This window comes from Rhincodon typus, chromosome 17 (genome assembly GCF_021869965.1).
Source record: "Rhincodon typus isolate 14 chromosome 17, sRhiTyp1.1, whole genome shotgun sequence".
In the NCBI taxonomy this organism is placed as follows: Eukaryota; Metazoa; Chordata; class Chondrichthyes; order Orectolobiformes; family Rhincodontidae; genus Rhincodon; species Rhincodon typus.
In genome coordinates, this window is record NC_063348.1 from 49,287,671 (window position 1) to 49,304,185 (window position 16,515).

General features: G+C 38.0%; 1 protein-coding gene across 5 annotated transcripts in view; it reads left to right on the forward strand.

The window, feature by feature from the left end:
- Nucleotides 1–16,515, forward strand: part of ckap5 (cytoskeleton associated protein 5) — a 104,556-nt gene that overhangs the window by 26,577 nt on the left and 61,464 nt on the right. For all 5 annotated transcript variants that reach the window (XM_048606958.1, XM_048606961.1, XM_020512426.2 and 2 more), the window contains exons 4-15: nucleotides 772–978; nucleotides 1,208–1,379; nucleotides 1,464–1,593; nucleotides 2,361–2,458; nucleotides 3,690–3,803; nucleotides 4,929–5,033; nucleotides 6,491–6,580; nucleotides 8,911–9,075; nucleotides 9,184–9,312; nucleotides 12,419–12,592; nucleotides 13,006–13,107; nucleotides 15,545–15,655. In XM_048606958.1, the coding sequence (XP_048462915.1) occupies nucleotides 772–978; nucleotides 1,208–1,379; nucleotides 1,464–1,593; nucleotides 2,361–2,458; nucleotides 3,690–3,803; nucleotides 4,929–5,033; nucleotides 6,491–6,580; nucleotides 8,911–9,075; nucleotides 9,184–9,312; nucleotides 12,419–12,592; nucleotides 13,006–13,107; nucleotides 15,545–15,655 (1,597 nt within the window). The remainder of the gene's footprint in view (nucleotides 1–771; nucleotides 979–1,207; nucleotides 1,380–1,463; nucleotides 1,594–2,360; nucleotides 2,459–3,689; nucleotides 3,804–4,928; nucleotides 5,034–6,490; nucleotides 6,581–8,910; nucleotides 9,076–9,183; nucleotides 9,313–12,418; nucleotides 12,593–13,005; nucleotides 13,108–15,544; nucleotides 15,656–16,515) is intronic.

Sequence of the window (16,515 nt, forward strand, 5' to 3'; positions counted from 1 at the left end):
GGGGGGCAGATGGAAGATGGATAAAGGAGCAGATAGGTGGAGAGGAGACAGACTGACCTATCTCCTCCCTACCTCCCCACCTACACTCACCTTTACTGGCTCCATCCCTGCCTCTTTGACCTGTCTGTCTCCTCTTCACCTATCTTCTCCTCTATCCATCTTCTATCCACCTCTCTCTCTTTGTTTTCAGAACCCCCTTCCCCTCCTCCATTTCTGAAGAAGGGTCTAGGCCCGAAACGTCAGCCTTCCTGCTCCTCTGATGCTGCTTGGCCTGCTGTGTTCATCCAGCTGTACACCTTGTTAACTCAACCTTTTGGTCATGCTCTTTGGGGTGAATGACTTTGGTGAAGCCATTGGGAAATACTTGGAGAACATTCCTTTTGTTTCCCCAGTTAAACAACAGAGAAAGTTGGGATGCATTCTTCTGTTCTACAAAACCCTAGCGACCAAGTACAATCTTTATTTTGCCACGTGTTGTTGCCATTCTAACAGAAGACAGGCTTCTAACTTCCATGCAGCAATATCCTGAACAGACCAGTAAAATGACTGACCATTTTTGCTGAAATTGATTTTTGAAGGATAAATGGTGGACAAATTACAAGAGAATGTATGTTTCTAATAGTCTATGGCTTCTTTTGCATTTACTCGAGAGGGCAGACTAGAATTGAGATTGGCACCTCTGGTAACTCGAGCTATACTCAATTATAGTTGCAGAATTATTTAGCTCCTTTTGGAAGTTGTTAAACTAATTACTGTATTTTATAATTTTAGAACCACTGGAGAAGTAGCATCAGGAGTTGTAAATAAAGTGTTCAACCAACCAAAGGCAAGAGCCAAGGAATTGGGAATGGAAATATGTCTAATGTATATAGAAATAGAGAAGCCTGAGCCTGTTCAAGAGGAGCTACTGAAAGGACTGGACAACAAGAACCCTAAAATTGTTGTGGCCTGTATAGAAACAATAAGGAAGGCTCTCTGGTAAATATGATGTATCTACTGCATTTTTTTTTCTACAACTATAAAAATCATTCCAAAATTGCTTGTTTCCTTGTATTGAATGTTGTCATTTCCTGCCTTTTCAGAATTATGCACCATAATATCTCTGGTACTTAAAATATAATTTACCCTATCTAAATTGCACTTTTTTTGAGGGAAAATCCAGGACAATTGTGCAAAATAGTCAGTGATTTTTCCAATTTCATTTCAGTGAGTTTGGTTCAAAAATTGTACAACTCAAGCCAATTGTCAAGGCTTTGCCAAAATTATTTGAATCGCGAGAGAAAGCTGTTAGAGATGAAGCCAAATTATTGGCAGTGGAAGTCTACAAGTGGATTCGCGATGCCTTACGACCACCACTGCAAAATATTAATTCTGTGCAGGTATATCTTAATGTTTGTTCTGAAATTTGTAATTCATGCATCAAAACTACTGTAGAGATGAGAAATAAATGTTTTTTTCCTCAGTTGAAAGAACTTGAAGAAGAATGGGTTAAATTGCCAACTACAGCTCCCAGGCAGACCCGGTTTTTGCGTTCTCAACAAGATCTCAAAAGCAAGTTTGAACAGCATCAAGCAGGAGGTGATGATGAGGAAGGTCAGTGACGTGCTTCAAAGAAAATCATGTAAATTCACTGCTCATCAGGATCTTCGCTTATTGAATCCTTCATGTGGTACAGGTTTTGACTCCTACAAGATCCTGAATTTTTGGTAAACTGCGGCAAGAGGTTCCAGTGGATTAATAAAATACTTAAGTTCAAGTAGTTTTAAAAAGTGCTGGAAATTCTTGGGTCTGGCGGCTTCGGGAGAGAAACTCATTAGTGTTTCGGGTCAAGGATCCTTTTCCTCAGGACTGAAGAGAGAGATAAGTGTAGTAGGCTTTTGGGGGTGTGGGGAAGAGGAGAGAGTTTTCAAAAGTGTGAAAGGGATTGTCTGCCATCGGTTAGAGGGTGTGAGAGATTTGCTTCAATAACTGTCTGTACCCAATAGTTTCATGTTCTTGCCACCTTTATTGTTTTTAAGGTGAAGAAGTTTGTTTGAATTAGGGATGGGCACTAAATGCTGCCTAGCCAGCGTTGCCCTCATCCCGTGAATGCATTTTAAAAAAAAAAAAAAAAATCCCTATTGGGTTTCCTGATGATTAGATTATATTGATGGCCTCTTTCACCAAGAAAGGAGTCTCAGCCTGTCATTCCTTTAAGGTATATGCTTTGAGAAAATGGAAAATAGACAACCTGTTGCAAAGGACAGATATCCTTATGCTGAGCATTTGTTAATGTCAGTCCCAGTTACAGCTTAGATTTGACAAATACTATAATTTATTGTCTTTCTTTTTGTAAAGATACCTAATGGTTTTCATCATAGGTGTTGAGGAAGATGAAGCCCCTGTTGTGGATGCGTATGACCTTTTAGAACCTGTTGAGATACTTTCAAAGCTTCCTAAAGATTTCTATGAAAAAATTGTAAGTGTAATCAAGTTTGTATGCACATTTTATATTGTGGAGAGAATTATAATTTCCTTCATTATTATTTGTGCAGTTTGATTAAAACACTGGGGAATATTTTTGTAATTTTGATAACATTCAGCAACCTTTACATAAAGATCAAATGTATACTTACAGTACTGCAGTTCAGAACATAATTTCATTAAATTGGCCATGGTTACTTGATAAGTCGTATACTGATTGGAAATTTTGAATATTCGTTACTTTTTTTTCCTGGACTGATGGTTTTGCATTTGAAGCTGGTCGTTCTGGAGAAAGTATTTGTAATGCAAAAATCTTTACCTTCTATTTCTGCAATCAAATGATGTTGATGGATATTGGATCTGTTTCAGACTTCTAGTGAGCACTTTAACCTATTGCTTGACTTCAGGGGAATAAAAGTCTAGTCGGCTTAGATTACCTAATTTTGCAACCAGTTCTCTTACATGTGCCTGATGTTATTATAGACCTTGTAAATTTAAGTTGCAATGTTGCAAACAAATCTGTTTTTGAAACTCTTTTTGGTAGCTCGGCTATACTACAGCATTTAAAATTAAATGTTTACTGCTCACTTGGTTTTTTTTTTGTGTGTGTGTGAGAGAGTGTGAGGTATATAAAATATGATGTCATGGTTGGGACTATTCAAGATACCTGGCTTTTTGCAAGGTTTCTTAAATTTCAAGCAGCCATTCTATAGGGCATCTTTTAATTCTCTGGATGTGGGTGTTGGGCATTTATTGCCCAAGAGTCTCACGAAGGCCAGACCAGGTATGGATGTTAGTGAACCAGATGGGTCTTTATGATAGTGCTTGTTTCAGATATGTGGTTGCCATTGGGCTTGCTTTTGTTTTTAAAATGACAGAGATTGTTTTTTTGAATCCCCAGATGCAGGTTCTGCATTGCTGGTAATGTGACATTACCGCTATGCTATGCCTTCCTTGTTTGTTGATCAATTAGCAAAAAACCCCTGTTGACATTTAATCTAAGTAAAAATCTTTTTGTTAAGCACGACCTGTGTTAAACTTTCCAATTTCACTTAAACTGGAGTTTGATTCAGAAATTCATAACTACAAAAGCACTGTCAATTATCTGGTGTTGGTAAGTGGCCACAAGTAAATCTTGACTTGGTTATTCTAATGTTATCAATTAGCACACTAAATATGCACTGCTCAAACTGACCTGGTGGCTTCTTTTCTTTTAATTAAAATAGGAGGCCAAAAAATGGCAGGAGCGGAAAGAAGCCTTGGAAGCACTTGAGGTGCTTGTGAAAAACCCCAAACTAGAATCTGGAGATTATGCAGATGTTGTGAGAGCACTTAAAAAAGTAAGTATATATCAGTCAGGCTTGTGTGACAAATTGTGCATAAAAGTTTAAATGGCCGTTGCATTTAACATTAAATATTCCTTTGTCGAGCTGCTTGTTCTCAATTTCTCACATGTATAAAATGCCTTTTTTAACCCTTACAATTTTAACTTCGTTTACTGAATGTATGTGGTTTTCCAGAATGCAGCAAGGCTTCAAGTTAAAGATCTTGATATCTGTGCCAGTGAATTCTAAAAGTTCAGCATGTAGTCAGGAGTGTAACATGATAGCTGCAGTTTATTAGGTTACAATGGGAGGGAATTGCCAAGACTGTATTTCCAACTCAGTGTTTTTGTGTTTCTTTATAGTTCTTCATTATTCTGGTCTTGCAAGCTCAATTTCTATCCTGGAAATGCATTTTCAACAAATTTGACTACTACCAGGAAAATTTCAATTGGTTGAACTATGTTATTTGGCGCAGAGGTTCTTCATGTAGAATGAGTGGCATTACAAATACCCCCAATTCATATTTGACTTTTCCTTGTGAAAAGGGTCATTGTCCCATATATCTTATTCAGCGCTTGACTGTTAATTTTTCACTGTGCTGCTTCATGGTAAATATGTTCATCTCTCGAGAGTCAAACTGAATCTCTGGGTGTATGCATACCTTATTCAGACTGATAAATAACTAGTATTTCGAACTTGGCAAAGATTCACTCGCTCAGTCAAGTCTGCATATATCTCATGGGCATACTTAAATCTCAGTTTTGAGTATAACATTGAAGTCTTTGCATGGAATTTCCCTTTATCTATTCAGTGTCCCTGTTTACTTACAAGTAGATATTTAAAGAATCAAGATGTCTGTTGTTAGTATTTCCATCACTTGTGACCCATGACAATCAATAGCACGAGCTGTCAAGATGGATTTCCTTGATTGTAGACCCATAAATTAAGAAAAGGCTCAGCTGAATTATTTGAGCTTGGAGCCATCTATTCACTCCTCCCTCGATTGTATGTCAACCTTGCCTTTTCCTGGTATTTTTAATCTTGTGAGTAATCATGCATGCTGGGCAATAAGAATGCTGTTTTGCCCAGTTCCAGGCACCTTATCTTTTTTTTTAAAAGAAGCATACATTTTCCCTTCAGGTTATTGGGAAGGACTCGAATGTATTGCTTGTGGCGTTGGGCGCAAAATGTCTTGCGGGTCTAGCTTCTGGACTCCGGAAGAAGTTCCAAACCTATGCTACTCATGTAAGTTTCAAAAAATGAGGGACTTCTTCTGAATACTCTATGGAGAAAATGTGTTCCATGTATTTTGCCTTGTCATGCTGCTGTACAAACAATTTATTTTTATTGATGTTTCTTTAAAATTGGGAGAGGTGCTGGTGAGTTGCAATGGTTCTTTGACATGTAGCTCTGTTTTTAGTGTTGACTGTGCAAGACAACTGAATTTTATGCAGGATTGTTGGCTTGAAGCTGTTTTCCAAGTGCAGGATCTTTAATACCCACCTGGAAGTTTCTCTAGTTGGATAAAGAAAGGAAAACTAGTTTGTTTTTTCTTTGGTTTGTAATGATCATCCCTCTCCTCAAATTATCATGCAGGCAATAAGTCGGTTCTGAAGTTAATGTTATAATATTGGAAATATAGTTGCCAGTTTGGGTGCAACAGGCTCTCAAATGGCTGCTTTTGCAATGTTGAATGAGGGATGAACGTTGACCAGAACCTAATGAAAAGCTCTCCTATAGTTGTTCAGAATATTGTCCTTGGACTGCAGCTGGGCAGACAAATGAGACCACTGTTGAATATCACATTTGAAAGACTGCACCTCTGACTGTGTAACATGCCTTCAGCCATGTACATGTGTGTTAGTATTTTGTGTTTCTCCATTCAGTGAAATTATGGTTGATCTGTGACCTTGTGTGGGAGGGAGTGCCACCCTCTGGAGCTACTGGCCAGTCGAACTGACTGGTACTCCATTTCCACAAATTGGAGAGGAATGAATGGGTTTTATAAGCAAGTATGAAGAAAGGGCTACTATGTACTAGAGACTGTCCTGGATGGACAAAGGGCATCTTGCAAAGATGGTGTCTTGTTCATTCATTTGTTTTTAAGAGAAGTGTAACAATGGGATCAGTTAAGCTTTTGATGAGCTCAGCAGGCTCGCAATTATTTACATGCAGTGGAAGAGCTGTTGATTTGAGTGCCTGTCCACCCTCCATATTGTGGGGAGGAAGGTTGGAAGGTGGTGTCCATGCGTTCACACTGTTTTACCTACCGCCTTGCTCGATCTGAATTTTATGTTTTCCCTCTAAAGTCAAGCGAGATGCATTTTCAGTGTTGCTTGGGAGTTCTGGGATTTTGACCCAGTGACACCAAACGAACTGCAATTCGTCATGTTGGTTGTTAGTGTTGTCTTATTTGCCTTTGTTTTGTTGAGACTCTGCAGGCGTACCTTTTTAGGGAAGCTTGGAATGTGATCCTCTCCCTCTAGGTCAGTATTGCAGTTTCCTTTTCCCTTACTGTTCCACATACTTCATTGATTTGAAATTTGGTGACTACAGATGGGTCTCGAATTAAATCTGGGATTTGTAGTTTGAAATGAGCCAACTTGTAGATTTGATTTTTTTTTTCAGCAAACTTTATTATCAACATCCTTGGATCACAGTCTTTTATTTTTATTTGATATAAAAATATTCAATCTTCTCAGGTGGTGCCAACCCTTTTGGAAAAGTTTAAAGAGAAGAAACCTCAAGTAGTTCAGGCTTTGCAAGAAGCTATTGATGCTGTTTTTCTTACAGTAAGTTCTCACTAACTTGTTTGGGATTTTACAATTCTGGCAGAATTTGAAAACTTTGACTTCAGCATCTAATTTTCTTGCTCATATATGACTACAGAATCAAATATGCAGGACTTATCCAGTGAAGGTTACATACATTGACAAATTTCTATGCACAGTAAGGTCATGGTGTGTGGTTGATTTTGCATTAGATGGGTGCCTGTCATTGACCTATTCCTGTGTTAATTTTATCTTGTTGATCATTCTTAAGCCCCTGTCACTGACTCACTGGTCATTGAAGACAATCTTTCTGTCTATATATTTTCATCTATTTCAATGCTGTGCTACTTTTAACCAGGGCAGTCTTGAGAGCTTGTGACTTGCATTACTTTCCAGACTAATTATAATTTTCAACTTGTCCCCTCTTGAAATAATTTGTTTCTCTGCCCATTGCAAATTTCTGTAGTTAGCCAGAAAAACCTGAAAGACATCCTGTATCTATTTCAGTTTTCACAATATTAATTGACTAAAGCTCTTTACAGTCAATTAAATATTGTTTAAGGTTACTCAAATTGAAATGTATGGTAACTTATTTGCACACCAAGATCCCACAAACAAAGTGATAAGCAGATTATTGTTGGTGATGTTGATTGAGGGACATATTGAATGAGTTTTTTTTAAACCTCCATTGAGAGAGAGAGGATTGGACTTTTTAATGTTCCATCTGAAAAGGTCAATGGTTTCAGAACAATGTTCCTTTCAGTAGTGTTCAAGAGTGAACCTGGATTTTTGTCCAGAAGTCACGAGTGGTATTTGAATTGATCACTTTGTAGGGGAGGTGGTAGTTCTACCACTGTAATAAGGCAGAATTTGTAAAATTTAACTGGATCTGAAAGGTCATGCTGGAGTAGGAAATTGTAATTAAGCCCTCTGTGCTACACCTCCAACAATGAACAATATCAATTCCCAGTGGGCACTTTTTAAGGCTGCAGAAAAATGTTCTGTAGACTCTAGAGGCCTTACCTTACAAAAATAGGAACACAAGTCAGCCATTCATTCCTTTGATCGGCAGAGCAGGTTCATAGCTGATCAGTTTGCGTTTTGAATTCCACATTTCCCATCTATCCTGATTATCCTTTAATCCCCCTGCCTAAAGAAAATCTAGTCTCGCGTCCATTATTCTTGAGAGTTGAGGTGCTTTTGCTTTGTGCACTTCATGGTGACACCATGAGCTGCAAGGAAGCATATTTACTGCACTCTTCTTCCAAATCTCATCTTAACTACATAACCAAGAGTATCCAGCATTGCTACAAATCTACGTGATTGGGCCTTTCTTTTTATTTTTAAAAGTCTCCAAACACGTTAATTTATTCCACACCCCTGTAACAGGTGGGACTTGAACCTCGTCCTCCTGGCTCAGAGATAGGGAAGAGTACTACCACTGCAGCACAAGAGCCCCAGATGGGGCCATATAATTAATAACCAAACTGAAACCCATATGAAACAAATTAGTTGAAATGATTACTGAGCATTCATATGTTACAAGTTGCAAATGCAACAAATGTATTCTTTAAAGTGTTGTGCAAATGATGATTTTGTCCTAAAATTCTGAAATGTACTTTTTCCCCCTCGTGTCTATCAGTCAGTTAGATATCCTTGAGAAATTAGCTGTTTAATTAAATTCTCTTAGACTTCCCTGACACACAAATGATATTGTCTCGTTTTTTAAAACCATGCTTCAGAATAATGTTATTTTGAGATGTAACTACCATCCTAATCTGATATTAAAAATTCAGCCAATTTTGTGTAGCTTAAATTTTGTACTATCTTCCTACTTTTAATGAAAGTAATAACTGAAAAGATTATTCATATATAAGGTTTTATATGGTATTTGTATTAGGTTACATTAGGAGTAGCTTGCTATGTAATTCATCATGTACTTTATTGTAACAGCAAATTGAAAGTGGACTTTTTCCAAAACGTGTCTATCTTGAGCATAATTTAATCTCCAAGTACCAATCAGAGGTTCACTTTCACAAATTAACGCCACTTATTCCAGCATCGGTAGCCTTCCATATCCAGACTGTTATATGCTGCAGTGATGATTAGCTACAAATTTAATAACCATCATGGAACCACTTTATTCAAAGTGCAGTCTCATATTTTTGCACGTAAACTGTGAAAACCAAGTTAATCAATTATGTTTGACTAAATGTTATCCCATTTGTATTCCTGAAATTACGGTGCCTTTATTATAGAACGTTCACTGTTCGCACATTGAAAATACGTTTGGAATAGATTTTAAGAATTTAGTTGCACTGATCAATAATTAACAAAATGCCTGGATTTAGACCACATTGCAGAACCTAAGTGAAGATGTGTTGGCTGTAATGGATAACAAAAACCCATCAATCAAGCAACAAGCATCTCTCTTCTTGGCAAGAAGTTTTCGTTACTGTACTGCTTCCACATTGCCAAAAAGTCTTTTAAAGCCGCTTTGTGCTGCACTGCTTAAGGTATGTAGGTGAAGATTGTATTGGTTATGACTCTTCAATTACGCTGTTCAAGTTTTCGTTTCAGAATCTTGTGAGCAAGCAATACTAATGTAATCTAATTCCTTGCAGCAAATTAATGATTCTGCAGCTGACGTAAGGGATGCTGCCTTTGAAGCACTGGGTACTGCTCTAAAAGTTGTTGGCGAAAGGTTAATGAATCCATTCCTTGTTGATGTTGATAAGTTGAAACTTGACAAGGTGAGGTGCCACAAAAATCGTCTTTTAAAAAATGTTTTTCCTCACTTTATTTAAAGTAAATATCACTATTCAAAAGACATTCTTCCCAGAATCATATGTCAAGAACTCTAATCTAATTTTGGCTGAATGTCTTGCTTTTCCTGTTTGAAATTCAGACAGTGGTGTGAAGTTGGGGATGTGTATAATGACCTGTTTGTACAGCTTGATGTACAAAATGTGGAGATGTAATATTGCAGTTAAATTTGTCATGTTAGCTGAACTCATCTGACAATATAAAATGAATTAAGTTTCATCTTTTGCACATTGTAGGAAGTTTCGTGTGGAAATGCTGAGGGAACAGTCACGATCAGAGTACAAACAGACCAATTCAGTGGCAACACGGGTGACTTGGAAGGGCAAGAGGTGGACATCTGGAAGTAACAGTTGATAGGGGATTCCTTAGGGGAATGGACAGGCATTTCTGCAGCTCTAAACACTACTCCAGGGTGGTACATTGCCTTGCTGGTGCCAAAGTAGGGATGTCTGGGAAGGGCTGCAGGCCATTCTTTAGTGGGAGAGTGCATAGCCAGAGATTGCTCCATCTTGGTTGGGACTGATGACTTTACTGGGAAGGCAAATGAGGTAATGAAAGTAGTTATCGGGGAGCTGGAAAGGATATGCAAAAGCAGGACCTCCAAAGCAATCACCTCAGGATTACTTCCAGTGTCATATACTAGTGAGCACAAAAACAGGAAAATTGTGATTGAGTATGTGGCTTGAAAACTGGTTTGGGAAGTAGTGCGTTAGATTTGAACCATTGGGAGCAGTTCTGGTTAGATAAGGCCTTCACAGGATGGACAGGTTGTGGCTTTGCAGGATCGGAACTAATATCTGAGCAAAGGGCTTTGCTAGTTCTGTTGGAGGGAATTTAAATTAGATTGGCAGCCGGATTGGACCATAAGGAGCTCGGAATTCAAGAGAATCAAAGCTAGTATAAGAGTAGTAAGCAAAAAGAGGAGATAGTTGAGGCAATAGTAAACATCAAATAGGATCAACATGAAGAATGACTTAAATTTACAATCTGTCTGTGCGTAGCATTCACAAAATGGTTGTTGACTTGAAGGCACAAGTTGAGCTAAGTAGATATGATTTATCTGTCATTGTAGCACTCTAAAGCTTGACAGTACATTAGTGAGAGGACTATTGATTGCAGGACCAGAATAATAGAATTAGTTGTGTGGAGTTAAGAAATGGCAAGGGTAAACAAAATTTAGCGCTAATGTTGCATACACTATAAATTTGGAAAATTGGAGATGTACGTGGGTAATGCAGTCATGATGGGTGACTTCAATCTGCCTATAGACTAGGTTAACCAAATCAGTAATAATGCTGTTGAGGAGGAATTCCTGAAGTGTATATAAGATGGATTCCTGAACATTATGTTGAACAGCCATAGAGATACACAGCACAGAAACAGATCAATCGGTCCAACTTGACCAGATATCTATATAAATCTAGTCCCATTGTCTAGCATTTGGCTCATATCCCTCTAAACCCTTCCTATTCATATACCCATCCAGATGCCTTTAAATGCTGTAATTGTACCAGCTTCCCCCACTTCCTTTGGCAGCTCATTGCATACATGCACCATCCTCTGTGTGGAAAAAGTTGCCCCATAGGTGTCTTGTTTTAAATCTTTTCCCTCTCATCTAAAACCTAAGCCTTCTGGTTTTGGATGCCCCACCTCCAAGGGAAAGGAACTGGCTTATTTACCCTATCTATGCCCCTTATTTTATAAACCTCTATAAGGTCACACCTCAGCCTCCAATGCTCTAGCGAAAATAATGCCAGCCTATGCACCCTCTCCCTATAGCTCAAACACTCCAACCCTGGCAACATCCTGGTAAATCTTTTCTGAACACTTCTTAGTTTCATAACATTCTTCCTAATAGGAGGGAGACCAGAGTTGCACGCAATGCTCCAAAAGTGGCCTAACCAAAGTCCTGTACAGCTGCAACATTTACCAATCAAGGCAAGCATACTAAACACTGCCTTCACTATCCTATCTACGGAACTATGAACCTGCACTTTTTGTTCAGGAACATTGCCCAGGACCTTACCGTTAAATGTGTAATTCCTGCTCTGATTTGCCTTTTCCAAAACGCAGCACCTCACATTTATCTAAATCAAACTCCACCTGCCACTCCTAAACCCAGTGAAGGGTCAGGTGATTTTTGGATTTTGTGTTGGAAATAAGCAAACCTAAACTTTTATTTAGAAAGAGGGAGAATGGAAATTACATATGTTAGCTTGATGTCAATAGTAGGCAAAGTGTTGGCATTTGTTATGTACAATGTCATAACTGAACATTTTAAAGAACAGAAAAATTAGACCATTACCACGGATTTATGATAGGCAAATCATATTTCACAAACCTGTTCAGTTTACTGATTTTTGCATGTAGCATAGACAGTGTGTATGATTATATTTGGAGTTTTAGAAGGCTTTTGAATAATGCGTGGAGCCTTAAAGTAAGTAAAGTTGAAGCACGAGAAATATATCTAGTATAAGTTACAGATTGGTTGATTAATTTCTTTGTTTCCGAGGTTTGAAGTATTGGAGTACAAATTAAAGAGGTTTGGTAGGGTAGATACTAAACTAATTCTGAGGTATTTTTAAAAAAAAAAAGTCCTTTGGAGAATTCACAACTTCATCTTAAAGTCATTGAGGAGAGAGATCAAAAAGCACTGGCCCACACAAAGAATAGAGGACATCTGGAACACTTCTGCTCTTGTTCTTGTCTCTTCAATGCAGGGGCAATAGAAAGCAAAATTGAGAATTGGATTTTTGTTAGGTAAAGGTCTTGGATTAAGATAAACAGTGCTAAATTAATGTGCGATACATAACCACCATGGTATAGTTGAATGCCAGTGCAGACTTAATGGGTGGGAGCAGAGGCAGTGTACAAGATGGTGAATGCTTAAATCATTTACTCTTGCAATTATAAATTTGAGTTTTTATGGTTTTAATCTGCATTTGATTGTAAAAAACTGCTTGATTTGTGCTAAAAACAGTCTTTTGCATGATTGCGTTTCACCATTTGATAGCATAACTATTGTCACTTCAGATTAAAGAATGTTCAGACAAGGTGGAACTGATTCATGGGAATAAAAGTGCTACTGCCACAAAAGCAGTAAAGTCTGCGCCGCAAGTCAAAGTTGCACCATCTTCAAACTCTGGTGACAAAGTTGATGCTCCTGCAACAAAAACTGCTGGGCCGCCAAAGAAACTTTCAAACAAGGTAGGATGGATTTAAAATATGAATATGTTTACTCGTTATGTCAATTGTGTAATTAACATATTTGCACTTACGATCATGATGTTTCGTAACTTGTACTAGGTTTTGTGTTCTTGCAGGGTGCTTTCTCTGCCGTTGAATGCAAAAAAACGTTTAAATTTAGTGTTTGCATTTCATGTAGTAAAAATTGTGTTCGTTTAGTTTGGCATACAGTCATTATTTGAAAATGACCTTTGTTTGTGATAGCGATTTATCACAACCTGTGACATGAAATTTATTCAAGCTATTTAGTGAACTTGCTGTATCTCTGTCTTCTTATAATGTGGTAGAATAGCATAGAAGTTCAGTATTTCTATATTTATGAATATAGGAGTTAGGATGGACTGTAGTTATTCAAAAGTAACACTGTTCTACAGGTTGGACTAACTAAAAAATTAAAAGGACCAGGACCTGCTTCTGCTCCAGGTGGGAAAGGGAAAAAAGCAGTGGAGATCAAAGAGGTGGAGCCTGAACTTAGTGTAAGTATTAACTTAAGTTTAAACTTAAAATACTGCTGTCTTTTTATATTGTATTTACAGTTTGTAGGTGATTATTTTTAAATGATAATTTAATTGTTGCACAGTAACATGGCAGGTGGCTGTGGTCCAGAGACTTGAATTTAGATTTGTCAAAGGCAGATAGGAATTTGCATTCAGTTAAGTATATCTGGAATAAAATTAAACAGTAAAGGTTCCCGAGAAATCATTAAAATAGATAACATCTTTGCTTCACAAAACTATAAGGAATATGGGCCAAAGGCAGGGATCTGGAGCTAGGCTGCAGAACAGACATATCTCATTGAATGATGTAACAGCCGGCAGGGGCTGAACGGCCCCTTCAATTCCTGTCTGCCCATAAAGAGCTATGTGGTTCATAGCTACCCTTTTTTTGGGGAAGGAAATCTGCCATCCTTAGTGGGTCTCGCCTATATGACCACAGATGCACAACAATGTGGTTGATCCCTAACTGGCTTACTAAATCATTTTAGAGGACAATCAGTTGTGCTCAGAAAAGTGTCTTACTATCCCCTTCTTCGCAAGGGCATTTAGGCATGGGCAGTTGGCCTTGCTAAACTCACCTAGAGTTTTTTTTTTTAAAAACTGCTCAGTGAAACCAATCTTGGTACGATTTGGCTACAAGTTATTCCTTTATTTTTGGGAAGTAGCTAGAGATAAGTAAAGCAGCAAAGCTGATTTAGCATTTGGCTGCAAAGCAGCCTTGGTCTGAGTGAGTGACTTTATTAAAAGCAGTGGAACTCCAAGACCCAATTAAGCTCTCCAGCTGTAGGAAATACGCCAGCCCAGGAGGTGTACAAGTATTTTTGTTTTCTCTTTGCGAGTGCCACTGATGTTGTTATGCCTTACAGAATGTCGCAGTGTTTTATGTTCACATATTCTCTACCTGTGAATGTGTGCATGCAAAACTAGAATAGAAGGCATTATTTGGTTTCTGTCCCCTAAATATCACCATGTTTCTGTCAGCCCGAGATTCCCGGTCAGCCCTGTCTGGACTAGCCCTTTTGAAAACAGGGTGCTAGTCTGCATCCAAAATATTTTTAAGCAAAAGTAACTAGGTAAATTTTGTTCCACTGGATTAATTTATTGTCCCTTTTTATATAGGTGAATTAGGAAAGTGGGTCAGGAATTACGTTATCTGACTATTCTAACAACAGCCAGAAATAGCTTTTGGAGTTGTCTTTTCTTGGCAATTTGTTCAAGACCTTTTTAGGAGGCTTCTTGCTGTAGGACAAGAAATCTCCCCGGGAATCTTCTAGGAAATGATACAAGGTTCCAGGGCTAATCTGTCTTTAGTTTAAATAATGGGTCTTGTCCAGTAGACACAACTTAAGTTTTTATTGTGATGCTCTGCAGAAATGTGTCCAAAAATAATGACTATGAAATAGTTGCCAGAAATACTCAGGTGGCATCTGTTGAGAAAGCGACCCATCATTTGAACTTGGGAGTGCCTGTGATAAACACATTTTGAATGAAACAGAAAGAAAAAAAGTGATAGGAGAAGTGTTGTGGAAGGCATATTTCAAGCAATTTGTTATTTCGGATTTCCATAAGCTGGAAACAGTTAAGTAATCAAGATGGTGTACGGTGGCATAGTGACAATGGCACTAGTAACCTTGAAACCCAGGCTAATTCTTCGCAGAAATGAGCGCAGAAAATGCTGGAGAAACTCAGCAGATCCAAAAATATCTCTGGAGAGAGAACTGGCTTGAAGAAGTCCTATCAGACTTGAACTGTTAATGTTTTTCTCTCCACAGACCCTGCCTGACCAACTGAGTTTCTCCAGCCTTTTCTGCTTGTTTCAGATATCCAACGTTCACAGCATTTCATTTTAATTTTAATGCTTTGCAGGTATGGGTTCAGTTTCCACCTTGCAGCTGGTGGAGCTAAAATTTGAAATGAATTAATCAATTTGATTTAATTTCAGATTTATTTTCCAATAAAAGCTAGTGTGATTCACTAATGCTTTTTTTTTCATGGTAAAAAATTTGGCATCCTTGTTCCATCTGCCCTGTCTGTGACTCTCAGCAATGTGTTTGACTCCAAACTGTCCACTGAAATGGCATAGCAAGCCACTAAGTTGAGACAAATGCTACAGGAAGGTTTGTGTCAGCTGTACTTGCAGTGCGTGGATTGAAGCAATTCAGAAAGCCGGTTCATCAGCACTTCCTCAAGGACAGTTGGAAGTGAGCAGCAATTGCTGGTTTTCCCATAATTCCCAAACATAAAAAGAACCTTTTGACAGTGCATAGAATTTAAAATTTTTCATTATCTTTATACAAGGGCTACTAGTTTGTGTTGATGTCAGTTAATCCATTGCTGCTTTGTTTCTAGAACTTAGACAGATATTTTGAGTAATTTTCATTGATGGCATTTATTGATAAAGTTTCTTTTTTAACAGATTGAGGTTTGTGAAGAGAGAGCTGCATCTGTGCTCCCAGCGTCCTGTCTGCAGCAACTTGACAGTAGCAACTGGAAGGAAAGGTTAGCTAGCATGGAGGAGTTCCAGAAGGTAATTGTGTTGTGTTTAACAGGCTTGAATAATGTTACACAAACTTTAACCAGGATTTCTCACTCGCAAAAATGTGAGAAATCAAACTGCAAGTGCTGCCTATTTTGCCTGTAGTGTTGTCAGTCTTAGTCTTAGTTTTTCATGCTGGTGTGCCAGAGCTGCTGTTCACCAATTTGGTGTTTTGCAGATGCTACCCTTGAGTCCTTTGTGGAAAGATCCCCTAGGTTGTAGAGACTAACTAAATAAACATTTCCAGAGATGAAAGACTAATTTAGGACTTGTCAACAATATTCCCTTTTAGAAAGTAAGGGGGATTGGAGAGAGAGGGAGGAAGGAAACCCACACATCTTTGTTCCATGATCTGCCAGTTCAGTCCACCTCTTAATCTTTGTTGAAAATCTTGCAGATTGAGTGCTAAATTTATTTCTTATTGGCTGAAACCTTTATCTCTATTTCATCATGGTTATCGTTAGTCATTATGGTAATTATTTGGTGTGACACAACTTTCCTGGAATATTTTTCCTTCAAGCATTTTAGTCTTCTATACCTCTTGTTACTTTTTCAAAGTCCAAAGCCCAACATGTGATATTTAATTATTGTGTAAGCCACATGTTCTAGAAAACAGCCTTGGCATCTACTGTATTTCAATATGCTTCAATATTTCAGTATCTCCATTTATGTTTGTATGACTAGAACTAAACTTGGTGCTTAGTGTCATTTGATTTTAGAGCACTGACAATTTGACTATGATCACCTCTGGCTTTCTGGTGTTTCAATTTCCTTGGTTGTTTCAAATATTCTTTCTGTAGATGTAATCAATTTTTTGTTTTTATGTATCATCTGCCTTTAATCAATTTGCA